Source organism: Schistocerca serialis, chromosome 2, assembly GCF_023864345.2.
Source record: "Schistocerca serialis cubense isolate TAMUIC-IGC-003099 chromosome 2, iqSchSeri2.2, whole genome shotgun sequence".
NCBI classification, from domain to species: domain Eukaryota; kingdom Metazoa; phylum Arthropoda; class Insecta; order Orthoptera; family Acrididae; genus Schistocerca; species Schistocerca serialis.
Genome location: NC_064639.1, coordinates 908,882,511 through 908,899,094, shown reverse-complemented (window position 1 = coordinate 908,899,094; position 16,584 = coordinate 908,882,511). Strand labels below are relative to the sequence as shown.

At 36.5% G+C, this 16,584-nt stretch overlaps 1 protein-coding gene across 2 annotated transcripts in view; it reads right to left on the bottom strand.

The window, feature by feature from the left end:
* The window catches only part of LOC126458266 (uncharacterized), a 275,178-nt gene that overhangs the window by 157,799 nt on the left and 100,795 nt on the right, over window positions 1–16,584 (bottom strand). For both annotated transcript variants that reach the window (XM_050095191.1, XM_050095192.1), the window contains 3 exons: window positions 9,919–10,027; window positions 7,256–7,473; window positions 6,813–7,097 (listed from right to left, as the gene is read on the bottom strand). In XM_050095191.1, the coding sequence (XP_049951148.1) occupies window positions 6,813–7,097; window positions 7,256–7,473; window positions 9,919–10,027 (612 nt within the window). The remainder of the gene's footprint in view (window positions 1–6,812; window positions 7,098–7,255; window positions 7,474–9,918; window positions 10,028–16,584) is intronic.

Here is a 16,584-nt window from a genome sequence, read left to right as displayed (position 1 = left end):
TCTGTAAATACAAACTATTAAACAAAACACAACATGGGTTTCAAAAAGGACAATCTACAATAACAGCATTAGCAACTTTTTTCCATGAACCACTGAACAGGCTGGATGAAGGAAACAAAGTTATAGGGACTTTCCTAGATCTGTCCAAGGCATTTGATTCTGTGAATCATGCAGTACTGTTATCCAAGTTAGAAAATTACGGGATAAGAGGAGTAGCTCTAAAATTACTAAGTTCTTACCTCCTTGATAGAAGACAGTGCACAAAACTAAATTATAAGAATGAAAGTAAGATCCAAAGAGTAAAGTCAGCATACCGAACTCTCAATTGTGGCATTCCCCAAGGAAGTATACATGGACCATTCTTGTTTATAGCATATATTAATGATATAATGCAGCCACAAAACTCCAAACTAGTGCTGATGATACATCTTTTATTAGCTGGGGCTGTACAGAGCAGGCAGCATTCCAAAGCAACAAAGAGAACTTTGAAATGATCACAGAATATCTAACAATGAATATGCTTACACTGAATAAGGACAAGACTGTAGTAATAAGGTTCTTGCTACATTTTAATAATACTCATACTCAATCACTTTCTACAACTGAAACATCTGACAAACATAAGTTTTTAGGCATATTGATTGATGAACATCTCACTTGGAAAGAGCATATCGGCTCCACCTGTAAAAAGGTTTCTAGTAATATTTACTTACTAAAACGTCTTGCAAATATAATAGCTCCCCTTGTCCTTAAACAAGTGTATTATGGGTTAATACACTCACATCTGCAATATGGGATCGAGGTCTGGGGTGGGGCACCCACTGTCTATATGGATCGCCTTTTCAGGCTTCAAAACAGAGCAGTTAGGATAATTGCTAATATAAGCAAACGCCAGTCCTGTAGCGACTATTTCAAAAATTATAAAGTACTGACTTTGTACTCACTGCATGTATTTAAGACTATAATGTTTGTAAAAGAAAACGAGGAAAATAGTGTAAAGTACAGTGACATCCATAATTACAATACTCGAGCCAAAAGTGACTATTATAGGATACGGACTAACAAGAAAGCTACAGACCACAGTCCATATGTAACTGGGAGACAATTCTATAATAAGTTGCCACAAAATATAAAGCAACTCCAAGGCAATCTTTTCAAGGGCAAGTTGAAAAATTTGTTAATAGAAAGGTGTTTATACTCATTAAAAGAATTCTGAGCTGCAGTACTGTTAGTTTATTCTTTTACATACTGCAGTATATTAGTGGTGGTATTGTTATAATTGGCTAATTGATGTATATCATCATTATATGTATGGAGTGATATATAATGTGCTAATGTGTTTATAACATTATTGCATGGAATGATATACAATGTGCTACTTGATGTATACATTCATTCTTGGAATGACATGATATTGATATAATTGTACAAAAAATTGACGATGTCCAAACTTGTAAAGTTAACATGGGCAAATAAACATTATTATTATTATTATTATTATTATTATTATTATCATAAATTAATCCTTCAGAGTCAAAGAAAACTATCAGCATGGCTTTGACATTTGACCTGACCTGACAACAATTTTCTAGGTACTGAAGAATCTTTCCTGATCCATTTTGAAGATTGACCCTTGGTCTCAATATCATAACCATAGATCCCACATCTCATCACCACTTATGATTATCTTAAGGAACATCTCATTCTCCTTTGCACACTCCAAAAGCTCTTCACAGAGTGCAAGGCAAAGCTCTTTCTGGTCTTGACTCATGAGCCTTGGGATGAACTTGGTGGCAACACAGTGCATTCCAAGATGCTGTGTCAGAATTTCATGACACAATCCAACTGAAATGTTACATTCTTCTGCACTCTCTCGGTCAGTCAGTCTTTGATTGGCGCACACAATTTCATCGACATTCCTGACATGAGCATTGTTGGTAGGCTTCCTGAATGAATGTCATTTTTACCTTCTATCCAGCCATTTTTAAAACACGTGAAGCATTCATAACACCAAGTATAGCTTAAGCACTCATCACTGTAGGCTTCCTGTATCACTTGGTGTGCTTCTGTAAAGTTTTTCTTGAGTTTCACACAAAATTTAATGCAGACACATTGCTACTCTAACTCCATCACCTTGAAATTCAGAAACTGTGTGACACAGTGTTCCACTCAATACAGCACTGCACATTAACTGACAGACATACATCAATGAAACTTCCAGCAGTTACACATCAAACACACACTTGTGCAGGGATACCAACTGCATTTTGCTCCAACATACCATTGGCGTGAAATTACGAATGTTCTGGAATTTCTTTAACAGGCCTCATACATTGTTTTAGGAGTTCCAAAACGTGTTTTTTCAGTTTAAACTCTCATCAATATGGAAACCTACAATTTTTGACGTTTCCATCTTATTTATTATTTACTGACTGTGTGTTACACTTATCATTGTGTACTCCTAGATGTGAAGAACTGAACTGTCTTTTTTAAAACAGTGAGACCATTCACAGAAAACCAGTCAACCGCACTGTTAAGAACATTGTTTACCATTTCTTCTGTCACTGTATGTACGCATGGACTGATTATAATGCTAGAGTCATCGACAAAATGAATTAGTTCTGCTTGTTGTATATAAGACAGGCGGTCGTTTGCTTACAAGGGGAACAATGGCAGACCTAAGATTGAACCTTGGGGAACACTGTATGTGTTTTCTCCTCCATCAGAGGAATCTCCCTTGATTACATTGGCTGAATTATTAAGTAAAACTTTCTGCACTTTGCTAAGATACGACATTGTCTGTTGGTTGGCTATACCATAAACTCCATAAAACAATCGATATGGTGGTTTAAACAGTCAGATGCCTTAGGTCACGGAAAATACCAACTGATGCTATTTTGTTACTTAATACTTGTAGAATTTGGTGAGTTAACATGTACATAGCATTCTCAGTAGAGCAACTTTGCTGAATACAAAATGTGATTTACTGAGGACATTACTGTTGCTCAGGTGGGATACTATTCTGGAATACATCACTTTCTCAGACATTTTGGGAAATGATGTCAGTAGTGAAACAGTTCGGTTGTTACTGACATCTCTCCTATCACTTTTCTTATAAGACGTGTTTAACAGTGGCATGTTTTAATCTCTCTTAAAAAATGGCTAAAGCTATGTATTACATATTTCAGATGACACAGGGATTATTATATAGGAATAAATTTTTAGTACCACATTGGATGCACCATCAAATCCAAATGAGCTTTCATTTTTGAGAGAATATACAGTTTTCTTAATTTCGGAAGGCAAAATTGGTGATACATTCATACAACTCAATTTTATGAATTTACTTTTTGACCATACTGCAGCATTTTCTCTCTTGCACTGTTTGTCCGTATATTTTTTGTCCCTATATTTTCTACCATATTTAGGACTTGATTATTAAATGCACTTTCTACCTGTGGCTCATCATTTATAGCCCCTCTGTTTAAGACAACAGCGATGTTATTTTGTTCTTTGGATGTTTGTCCTGTCATTCATTTCATTACATTCGATATAACCTCAAGTTTGTTGTCAGATTTACTGATTTCTGACATAACATGCATGTTCCTTGATTTTTTAATAGTTTTTCTTAGTAATTCTGAGTGGTTTTTGCAGTGTGCAACTACTGCAGCATCTCTTACTTGTTACTGACAACACATGCAGTTTCCTATTCCTTTCACAAGATACTTCAATCCAACTAGTGACCCACTTTTTTTTTTCCATTGCTGTTCAATGTCCTTTCTGATGAGCAAAACTTTATGTCAGCATTTGGTTTATTCTATTTCATCCAAGATCATCTCTTTATACTATTCTTAAAAACATTTGTTCTGATCCCATTAATTATTCTAGCTGATTTTCACTGAGTAATATCTCTACTGCAATGAACTATCTCATTTATCCTAACTAACTGTGCATCTTGACCAGACAGAGCATTTGTTACTGGGTATACAGTTATCTCCTTGCTTTGAGCTTCATCAAAGACAACAGTATCAATTAGGGTTCTACTGTCTTTATCCACCCATGTTGTAAAGTTAATTACTGAGACTAAATTGTAGGATCCAATTTAGTTTCCCAGATCATTTTTTCTATAATAATCCCTTAGAAAAATCAATATTGAAATTACCACATACTAACAGTCGGCTGCTGTCTGACAAGTAGCATAGTTAGGAATCCAAATTTCTCATAAACAGTTAAAATTTCTGAGTGGGGATCTATATACAGTTACAATTAAAAGTGAAATATTTTGCAGTATCCATTCACAAGCACACACTTCTATGAGCTGATCACTACAAAACCTTCTTGTCTCAATGCTTCTGAACCTGTGTTCTGTCTTAAAATATGTAACAACTCCTTTTGTCATATTAGTTCTAGATGAGTAAGATGCTGGACTGTAAACTTTTACATTTAACTTTTATAGCCCTGTGGTCTTGTGGTGCTCAGATAAGCACAGAATGCCTATCTTTCCAGAACTCTCTAAATTTTATAAGCAGACTAGAAGCTCTTCACTCTTAATACTTATCCTCTAATACTCTAATTAAATAAGCTAACCTTACTTTTCTCTCCACTCTTAAGCATTTCTTGTGACTCTCCTGTTATTTTAAATTCTTTGACAACATTGTGCCTGAATGCTGATTCTAACCTAAAAACAGCAGATCTCTTACACCAGTAACAACAGGGATCTTGCATTGTGTGATGGTGCCCCCTCCCTAGCCCTCCTCCCCTTTCCCCATACATTTTCTGCAAGAAGCTCAGCAACCTATCTTTCTCTCTCTTATTCAGGTGTAGGCCACGTCTAGCACATTTCACTCTTCCAACCGTAGCAACAGGCACAGCACTCTGTGTTCACTCAGATCACACCAGTATTAACCCAGGGCTCATCATGATGCAGCAGGACCTCCACAAGACTCTCGCTTGTGTCAGTAGTGCTACTCCTATTTCATCCAGGTCACCCCTAATGCTTTAATTTCTGTCTTTATGCAGGCTGTTTCCTGCTCCACCTACCATGATAAACAAAACCATACTCGTCAAAAATCTTTACAAAGATTCCCTATGTGCTCTGTCATCTGATAAGGGCTAGCAGTTGGTTTTACAATAATTGTGGCCTGCTATCCTTTCCTAATTTGTTATGTACTATCTGGCATACACCCTTCCCATAGCAACTACCTAGCAGCAAGGCTCTTTTCTTCCTAGTCTGTTGTGGTGCCGACCTACACATAGTTTCTTTACTAGAAGTCTGCTGTACTATATTGTGACCTACAGCTGGATGAGGCTCTTCCCCTCCTACTTCAGGTAACAAGTCAAACTTATTAGATACCGTAAAGTCAAATGTAGATGAAATTGCAGAGCTCTTCACCTTTTGCCCACCACTTACTACCTATACGTAATTCCCACAATCTTTTTTCCCCTCCAACTTATCTAGTTCAAATTTTGCACAATGTAATTCAGACTGACATCTTCACCTCCTGTTTGGTGATTCTCCTGACTTTTTTGCAGACCCTAGAGTTCCATAGGATAGCCTCATTGAGTTCCTGTTCAGTTCTCCACTGCAGTTGCCCCAGTAAAATTTCAGCCCACAATCTATGCACACCACTCCCCGTCCAACTGCCCTACAGCAACATCCACACTTACCACACATTGCAAAACAGATCCAATGCTTAAAAATAGAATTAAAATACTTAACAAACTTTACACCAAATGATTTTTATAATTTATGAGCCACAAAAATTAGGCCTACATGTAAATAATTCCGGTGTATAACACAAAAAGTTACTTAATTTCCACTTAAAACAAGAACTCAGAGCTCACTTAACTGTTAATTAACTTATTAACAATGAACTGTAACTTTTAATTACTACTTATTATGGTTATTATTTGACATTAGACCATGTTTACTATTGGCAAAATACGGCTTGCAACACGTGATGTGATTTTACATGATAATTTAGAAACAAAACCTCAGATCATGCACTCTTCAACTGCTGAATGAAAGAGTTACAAAGAAACAAACTTACATATAAATACACTTCACACAATCGCTTTAACCTGTAAAAATTTACTACTGTTAATTAGTAACATAAACAGAGCTTCAGCTGGGCACCACTGCTGCCAACTGTCAGGAATGATTCAGAGAACAAATAAATATATATAATTTTTCCCACGTGGAATGTTTCCTTCTATTATATTAAATAAATAAATCTATTGAAAAATAGATAATAGAAGTATATGTCATGAGATACAATGAGATCAATGGCTTCAAATATTAATTATGTGACACTAAAGTTGAATATTCATTGTAGCCAGAAAGCAAGAGTCGTCTGCCAATCTAGTTGTATGTCATAGGGGCAAGTGAAAATTAATGGCACTAACCAAAATGACAGTTGTAATGTTTATTCAGGAGTGGACTGAAACATACATCACATTTGACATGGCCAGCAACAATGCTGTAAGAACTGACTGTCAAGCACACAAGACTGGAATTTTTAGAAACTGAAACAGTTTTTGATTGCAAACTTTCTTATTTAAGACTGTTTTAGTTTCTATGAATTCTTTAACATTGGATCACTGCAATCTTCTAGGTGATCATTTCATCCCTCATTAAGACTGAAATTCTAATCAAATTAATAAGTATAATCAAGTTATTAATTGCGAGTATACACCATAGCAAAATTTAACACAGCTTTCTTAAATATCATGAGATGCTGCAAATTTACAGCACATATGAATTTTTTAAGTATTCTAGAACATGTCACTACATGGTAACCAGTGTTATTTACCTGCACTACTGGAACATTTTGAATTCCTGGATTGTGTGTCACTGCATGCCTCGTCATTTGAGTGTATAATGTGCGAGATTTGCTTTCCATTTCTTTTATAGTGTTTTCATCATTAGATATCTTGATGAAATTAGTGCTCTGAGAACTTAGAGGTCTGTCCATCTCTCTCATTTTATCTGATGTTGAGCTTTGACCATCACCGGTATCTTCTTCTCTGATATTGGCTAAAAGGACTGGTCGCTGCACTACAGCCCCGTGTCTTATAACTTTATGTTTCACAAGCAGCTGTAATCACGACATATGTTATCATTTCCAAACTCTATTACAGCTGTCAGTATAACCATGTACCACAAATAAAAAGTATGTTACCATTGCAAACTTCTACAGTCTAGGTAAAAAAAGACCAGTCAGTTATCTAATTTGCCTGTTCTAAGGAGAAATACCTTTTCAGAACCAAATGTCTTTTTGCACAGATGGCATTGTATAGGTTTCACTGTGTCAGAGAAGGCAGGCTTAAAATGCTTCATGAGGTGTTTTGCATAAGCCACAACACTGGTCTCCTCACTTCCACACTTTCGACAACGCCATTTTTCAGGAACACGGCATGCTCCCAATCTTTTAGCAGGTAGTTGCTCAGCAACTTTCTGCATAATTTCTGTGTCTGTACAAAGGGTTGAAAAACATTAAGTGCTTTATTAACAAGAAAAAGACCATAGCTTCTATAGATGCACTAAAATCTAAGACTGATGATGCCTAATTACAACATGTGACACATTAACTGACTTTCTCTATTTTCAACAGGAAATGATAACATGCAGATTTTGTAATAATGGCAAAAGGGTAATGTCTCCTTTGCTTTACATTAAAATTATAAATTAGCTTAGTTTCATTACTGTTTCCATCTGAAAAATATTCAGTTTAATTAAGCAAAAACTGTCAGTTCTGTATACGACAACAACTGACAAAGAAGTTTAGATGCAAACAACAACTAAAGAGACAATTATCCTTAAAACATATGGGGATAACCAAATTTTTTCTTGAAAACTAGGAAAAGGTTTACCAAATCAGGAAGATAGTTACTGACAACAACAACAACTACAACTACAACTACAACTACAACTACAACAAATCTGGAAATTGAAGGTCCTTGGAGATGTGTTAATAATGGAAGGAGGAATGGTAACAACTCTCCATATAATGAGGGCATTGAATGGTTGATAAGACACATAACAAAACTGAAAATGTTAGCTTGGGCCTCAGATGATGTACTGCTTCTGAGTGTGCACACATGCGTGTGCTCGTGCAGATGGGAAGTTGTGTGTGCACACAAAGATGTGGAGGAGTGCACTGTGAGGGGGAAACAGAACAGAGGAAGGGGAGACTGTGAGGAGGAGCTTGTGAGTGTGGAACGACGGAAGAGGAGGGCAAGGGCTAGTGAAGATTGAGGGCAAAAGGATTGTAAGGTCAGTTCTCCTCCTCTAAGTAGTTCAGAGAAGCTAGTAGAGGCAGAGAGAGGAAAAAGGGAGATTCAAATGGCACAGGTTGTGAAACAGTCACTGATCAAGCATGTTGTGTTTGCTCTTAACTGAGTCTGGTGCTGACCATTCACTCTGATGAACAATGGTTGGTGATATTGCCCAAATAAAAAGCCATGTAAAAGTCTGAAAACAGGTATGTCATTTCATATATGCACATGCCCCTAATCCTCAATCATCCCTGTGAACCAACTGCAAACGGCCATCCCACTCATTCCAAATACCACCCCAGAGTAGAACAATTTGACCACATCCTTCGACAGGGCTTCAACTACTTATCGTCATGCATAGAAATGAGAAACATTGTAACTACAATTACAACCATACCAAAGTTGTATTTTGTCACCACCCAATCGACAAAATGTTCTGGTCCATCTTCATGCCATATCATCTCCAAATCTCTTGTCATGTGGATCATACCGTAGTGGAAGGCCCAGGTGCAAGACCTTCACTATGCCACCACCCACCACACACTACACACTATTCCAGTCCCACCAGTGGCATATTCTATCTATCTGAGGCAGAGCCACATGCAAAAGCAGGCATAATAATCAAATTCTGTCTTTCAAGAGGGCCATTGCTGAACTTTGCACAAGAGCAAAGTTGACCACCTAATGGTTAAAAAAACTGCTCGGCACAAGTTTGACTTCAATAGCCATTCAAAAAATCCCACCATCTCGATCCTCCCCAGCAATACCAGTTTCTCTGAACTGCATAGATGGGAACTGACCGTCCAACACTTCCTTCAATCCCACAATCCTCCTTGCCACAATCTCTGGTAGCCACACCCCATAACCATCTCCACCCTGTCCCTATGCTGTCCCTTCATCCATTCTAAACTCACAAACTGATTTCAAAAGTCTCTCTCCTCTTTGTTCTACCTCCTCCTCTCAGTCCACTTGTTTACGTAACTTTCCTCCCCCTCTCAGTCCACTCCTTTACATAAATGAGTGCTACACAAAACTCCCCCTGCCTGCACCATCATCATCTCACCAGTGCCACATCCCTATCCTGTGTGCTTGCTGCTTGCTCCTCCCAGCCATCAGTCACCTTTCACTCCAGCCCTACAAACTTCCTACATACCTCCTTTCTCCCCTAGCCTGCTCCATCCAATACACCCCCTCCCTCACTCCAAATACGCTGTAGTGCCAGTACAACATAGTCAGCCGGTATAGTGTAGTCAGCCAGGACAATGTAACCATGGAGATGTATGCATATGTATGTTCATTCTGTAGTTATCTGTGAAGGCAGATATTATTCAAAAGTTCAGCAACTTTTTCAGTCTTCTTTATATACCTATCAACCACCCAATTCTAAACTATGTGGATAGATATTATCTTTACTGCTATCATTATTACAACAAAAAATTGAACAAGTAAAAATTTAAAAAAAATAAAAATAAAAACTGAATGAAGCATTCAGGAATTTTCTGTTCCTGGAGTATGTGTTTAATGATGTCTTTGCTTTATGAATCATGATTTCAAATTCTGCAACGTGCCATCTTCTGTATCAGTTCACTTTCTATTAAAAAATGAATAAATAAATAAAAGCACTTGTTTCATCAGACTTACTTAACAATGTGTCAGTTTCCATTCTTTTCTCTCGATTTTTTTTCATCTTATGTTTTGTACTGTAAACAGTGTCTCCTTCAGATGCATGTCCAACATGCTCATTAGCTTTCTGAAAGAAAGCATGTTGCAGTTCATAAATTATTTTAGCAAGGTGCATAACAAGAAATTAAAGTACATGCATCTGCAATTAGTCTTCCTTTCAAAAATATAAAATAAAGTCTATTCTTATTAAAAAGTACATGGGTAAACAAATGAAAAAAGTAGTACATGCTATAAGTTTTCAAAGACCAACCAGTAAATATAAGTATTTTGCAACAGCTGGGTATGTTAACCTGTAGACCTGTAGTGATCCGAGAATTTCCATGTAAGTTCCAGAACCACTCATCCTTCTACCGTCTCGAACACACGATATTTTAAAAATAAGTGTGAGAGAACATACATACTGCGCAGCACATGTTTGTGTGTGCAGGCTGGAAAGGAGTCACGAGCACAAGGTAGACGCGACGGTCAAACGGCACCGACAAGTGTTTGCCGCTCACACCACAGAAGTCAAATTGGAAGAACAAGGAGTGTTTATGTATCTTATGGTGTTTTATATCATTGATTATTGTAACAAGAAAAAAGAAGAACAGTTGAAAAATTGTTATTTATACTTCACGTGTTGGACTTGCTAGAAGCAAGACATGTTAATAAATTATGAGTGGTTCTTAAACCAACTCACTTATGAATGTTAATGTAATTGTTTCTAGAGCTCGAAAAGTGAGTGAAATACAGGAAGTTGGAGATATTTAGATGTGGAATGCGAGAATGTTATTCTACATAGTCCAAAACATCGTTAATTAGTGAAAAAATTTGTATATTCACTCAACAAGTTCTATCATCACACATCGTTAGAACATGGCAACCAGTAGAAAGGACTTGAAAAAATGGGAATTTTGAGAAGAAATCGAAGCAGAAGAATGATGTGTTGCCATAGCAACCAGGCACTACAAGACAAGAGAAATGTTTCATGGAACTGGATTCAGCCTAAAATTTCAAATGGTGAAAATTGATAAATGAAATAAAAGAGAAGACGTCAGAAAGCTACTATGGTAAAAGAAAAGAGAGAAGATTCTGGGGCTCACCGACACCAATGCTGAAACCAACATTCGACACTGCTGGCGCCAGTGCTGTTCACCGACACAGGTCACGCATCCGCTCACCAACGCACGGAAAACAGTAATTGTTTGAGTTTAAAGTTAAAGAAACTGTTGAATAATAGACTGTTAGTGTAGGTATAATACTTAGTGTTAATTTGTTAAATGATCACTAGATCAAAAATTCAGAGAAATATGGATAATACACAGAGAATGGGGGAAACTTCAGAACCAGCCATGGCAATGAAAGTGAGTAAGAAGGTGCCTGAGGGGTCTGAAGTACTGAATTTAATCAAAGCCCAAAGGGCAGATTCAGAAGCTTTAAGAAGGCAACTGACTGCTCAAAATGCTTCTTTGAGAAATGAAATAAGGGCAACTTTAAGTGAAAAACTCGAGAGTGCTAATTTAAGTAGAGAAATAGACACAGTGAATACTCAATTAAATAATAAACTGGATGTCCTGAATGAAACTTTAGGACTGTTAAGTGCTAAGGTAGATTCACAAAGTAAACACTTCAGTAATTTAAGTGAAGGTATGGGAAATTTGAAGACTGAATTTGATGCTTTAAGTACTAAAGTAGAAAATTTTAAAATAGATGTGAAAGAGGAATTAACTAGTTTGTTAAGCAGACATGTAAACCAACTGTTCACTGACTTAGTCAGACACAGAGTAACCAATTTCAGGACTTAGCTAAAAAGTTAGAATTGGATATTGAAGATCAATATAATAATGCAGAAGCTGAACTTGGTGAAAAATTAAGATCATTTCAAAGTGTATGTAATGTTACGTTTGATGCTGTAAAATATAGATTACACACTTTAAAAGAGGTATTTAGTAGCAGAACAAGTTATTACCACTAGTCCAATCGCAAATTGCACGCATCAATACTCGAGTAGATAACATGGAACAAAACTTTAAATAGAAAATAGCAACCTCAGATATGATAAATATAAGTAGCCTGGTGGAACAGGTAGAGGAAATGATAGACCAAAAAGTGGCCACGAGAGTAACCTCCGACAACATGTCTCCAAATTTGTCTTCTGAACTTAATGATATCAAGAGAGGTATAGATAATTTACGCAAGGATATCAAACTTATTCGGGACAAAGTGGATAATAGGGTGACATCTCCTAATGTGGTATTGAATAGTGAGGCAATGACGGATTTATAATGGGGAGCCAATTCTGGATTATCCAGGCAATTCCCTAAGTTTAAGCCAGATGGGGAAGTACATCCTATCCATTTTTTGTAAAGGTTCAACCAAGCCTTGCCCAAGAACTGGGAGGATTTGAAAAAGATGGAATTTGTTGTAGGGTATCTATTAGGGGAAGACTCAGAGCTGGGTAAGGTAAACATAGAAAACTTTTCTTCTTGGGAAGATTTTGTAAAGAAGTTTAAAGAGAAGTATTGGTCAGCAAGTGCCCAGGAAAAACTATTATCGGACTTGTGGGACCCGAAGTATTACAGTAATACGTGGGGAACAATGAGAAAGTATTTCAACTGGCATTTAACATGAGCAAAGTACTTGGATAAGCCAATGGAGGAAGAGGAGTTAGTTTGAATTTTAATAAGAAGATTGCCTATTTGAATGAGAAAGAATATATTATGTAGTGGGTGGAAAACGGTTGAAGAATTATTATCCTTTGTGGATGCACTGGATGCCTTAAATAAGGACCGCAACGAGAGCATACACCAGAACGAAAATCAGAATTACAAAAGGATTAGTAATAATAGCTTTAAATGACATGATGCTAACTTAGCTAGAGTACACCAGTTAACAGGAATAATAGCAACGATAATCATCGAAAGAAGCATCCACCTTCGAATTTACTGGAGTTTACATAGTTGGTATAACAGGAATGAAGAGCAAAGTTGTGAAAGACGAAACCAAGGTGAATTGCCACATTTGAAATAATTTGTTTCGTCAGACATTGTTAATAGTAGAAAATATCAATAGAGATGTATTATTTGGGTTAGACTGGCCATTAGAATTTAAAGTCATTTTAAATTTTGAGGAAAATCTTCTTTACTTTAGTAAGGATGTTAGTAGACATTGGATACCATTTGTAACAGATAGTTACATTAGTAAACAAACAACTGAGTGTCAATAATTACAATTAACAGCTACAGCTCGATTGTCACCAGAGTTCGATAATGAAAATCACATGTCACATCGAGTGGACATACAAAACAATGTAAACGAGTCATCAATATTAACCAACAAACAAAAACTAGATTTATTTGGAATTCTAATGGAATATGAAGAAGTATTTTCCGATCTTCCCGGAATATCAGCGATTACATATATAAATTTGAAATCAAAGGTGACACTCCATTTTTCTGTAAGCCATATCCAATACTGATAAGTCTGAAAGAATCAGTTAAGGAGGAAATTGAGAAAATTATTGACAATAATATCATAGAACTTTGTTCTAGTGTCATGAATAACCCTTTAGTAGTAGTAAAAAAGGTTACAGGAGGTGTGCAATTAGTGCTACACACGCATACATTGAATAAGCATATAGAAACAGAATGAGACAGACCAATTAACATTGACAAACTGTTATCCAAATTTGAGAAAGCAATGCTTTTTTAGCACGATGGACCTGACTGCAGGATATTGGCAAATTAGGTAATATCCTGAATCAAAGAAGTATAGCATGTTCCTGTTTGATGGTAAATCGTATCATTTCAATGTATTACCATTTGGACTTAATATCTCAGTCTCAGTATTTATACAGGCTCTGGATGAAGTATTAGGAAGAGATTTATTGGAGGATTTAATAACATATGCAGATGATATTCTCATAATCTCAGCTACCTGGGAAGAGCATTGCCTAACATTGAGTAAGATCCTGAAAAAACTTAAAGAAAAAGGTATTACAGTGAAATTGTCTAAATCACACTTTTCAAGTCAAGAGCTTAAGTTTTTAGGGCATCTTGTAGGGGTACAGGGGATTAGACTGGATCCTGAGTGCATAAAAGCTATTAAAGAATGTCCACCCCCTAAAAACGGGAGACAATTGAAGGCATTTATCAGAATGGCCAGTTACTATAGACAGTGTATTAGGGGACAAGAACTAAATGACACAAGAATTTTACATTTCTTAAGAAAAGGAATACCTTGGGTTTGGGATCAAGAGGCAAATAATGTGTTTGAAAATGTAAAAAGAGCACTAGTAGAAGCACCCATATTGCATCATCTGAGTATGGGTGAACCATTTAAAATTGCAACCAATGCATTTGATTATGGGATTGTGGCAGAACTATTCCAAGGAGAGCGGGGTGTAGATAATGAAAATCACAGATCTATAGCTTTTGCTAATCATAGTCTTAATAAACATGAATTAAACTACACAGCTACTGAAAAAGAACTGTTAGCAATAGTATGAAGTATCCAGAAATCCCAAACACTAATATGGGGGTCAGAAATCCATATCTACACAGATCATCAAGCTCTATCTTTTTTTATGGATAGTCGTTTGTTACATAGTAGATTAATACGATGGATGTTGTTCCTACAAGAATATGGCATTAGAATACAGTATGTAAAAGGTTCTGAGAATATTCTACCAGACGCTTTGTCTAGGTTACCTATAGGCCCGGGAGATTTAAAACGTACAGAAGGATCCAGCACAATTTTTGTGATTAATTTTATAACAGGTGAGTATCCACATACCAGGGTACAAGAGCTGGCACAAAGAGTAACAGATAACATACATCATGATCCCTATTTTACCAAGATGTTTGCTATGTGTATTAGGAATTCCTCGCCTCCTAACCAAGCAAGGAAGTGGAAAATTATGGGTCATAATTTATTTTGGAGAGATAGTATAACATTGCAATGGTGGCGTTTATGCATTCCGAAGTAAATGGATGAGAAAGCAGTTGAACCTCAGTACAAGGTTGATAACCTAGTTCTGGTAAAACAACATCTTCAGAGCTCTGCCCTGAAGAAAGACACACATAAGTTTTTTTCAGAAATATGTAGGACCTTACTCAATACAAACAGTAATACATCCCACAGCCTTATTCTTAGTAGATCCTAAAACTGGATCAGAGAAGGGAAAATACAATGTAAAGAACATAAAGTTATATATCCCCCAGGGACATTAACAATCTGAGTTAACGGGCAGAGTGATGACCGTTGGATTCCGAGTTGTTTTCAGTGTTTCTTCCAAGTTAGTTTTCCTGCACCAAATTCTCTTCAAATCTTAATCTGTTCTATAATCTATTCCTAAAATCTTAAACTATCCTATAATTTTAGTATGTAGGAAACCAGATATGACAGTCAAGTAGAAAACTTAAGAAATCACGAATGAACAGTGATCTCTAGACATGAAATGAAACAAACAGAATGTTATATTAGTGAAAAGTATAATATTATGGTACTATTTAAACAGAGTGATGTCGAGATGACATAAACTGAATAGAGGATTTTATGTGTGTATAAAAGATAATATGAAGTGACTAACTAGACAACTATTTTATAGTAGTGTATAATTTTCTATTTGGTATAGAATATTTTATACCTTTTATAAAATGTGATGTACATGGGAGGGTTTGTACAATTTTTGGAAGGGGTGGATATTGTAGATTAAAACATGATTTACACCAACATATAAATCATGGCTAACATAGAACACACAACACACCTTTCAAACAACCCTCCCAAACAAGTGTGACTGATTCTTCACCATTTGCCATTCCATAGGGGTTGCTAAGATATGTCCATTCTGTAGGAGACTATTTAACACCATACCTCCTCCAGCTTCTCACTCAAGTATTGGCGAGGTAGGGATCCTGGGGAAGGAGGGGTGGGAAGGATTTTCTGTCTTTGGGGCTATCTTCTTTCTCTTCTTTGATCTTAGCAACCATTTCTATTTTTTCCTTTCTTACTTCTAGTTTGAGTACCTGCCTATTTTTTCCCTCTTTCTATACTCATCTACTTCTAGCACAGAAGTCCTTCATATTCTCCATGGTTTCCAATTACCTACAACTTATCTCCAGATAAGAAGGCCAAAGAATCTGGCTGCACAAACACTTATCATCATACACACAAAGATATAAAAGTACACAAACAGTGAAACTACTAACTAGAAACCTGTCACCTGTCGGGAGGTATGAATCGTCATGTGTTGTAGGGGGAAGGCATGTGTACATCAGGAAATATGCACACACTGTTGTTTATTGTGACGGTTCTACGAAGGAGAACGCAGGCCAGATTGGAGTTAATAATGACGCTTAATTACGTAAAGTCAGTGTAGCAAATACTCTGATGGAGTGATCAGTCATAGAGTAGTGGGACTTGATCATTAGGTGTAGACATAGTATCTACTATGAGTTGAATAATATGGGTAGACATGGTATTTACTAAAAATTACAGAAGCTGAAAAGTAGAGCAGGACTCTATTAAGAAGTGAGTGTGAAGTGTGAAATACACTTTTATTTTTTCCAGGAAATATTTAATTGTAGTGTACATAAAATGTATACTAGGGCAATGGACCATGAGGCCTACTCATAATGGATA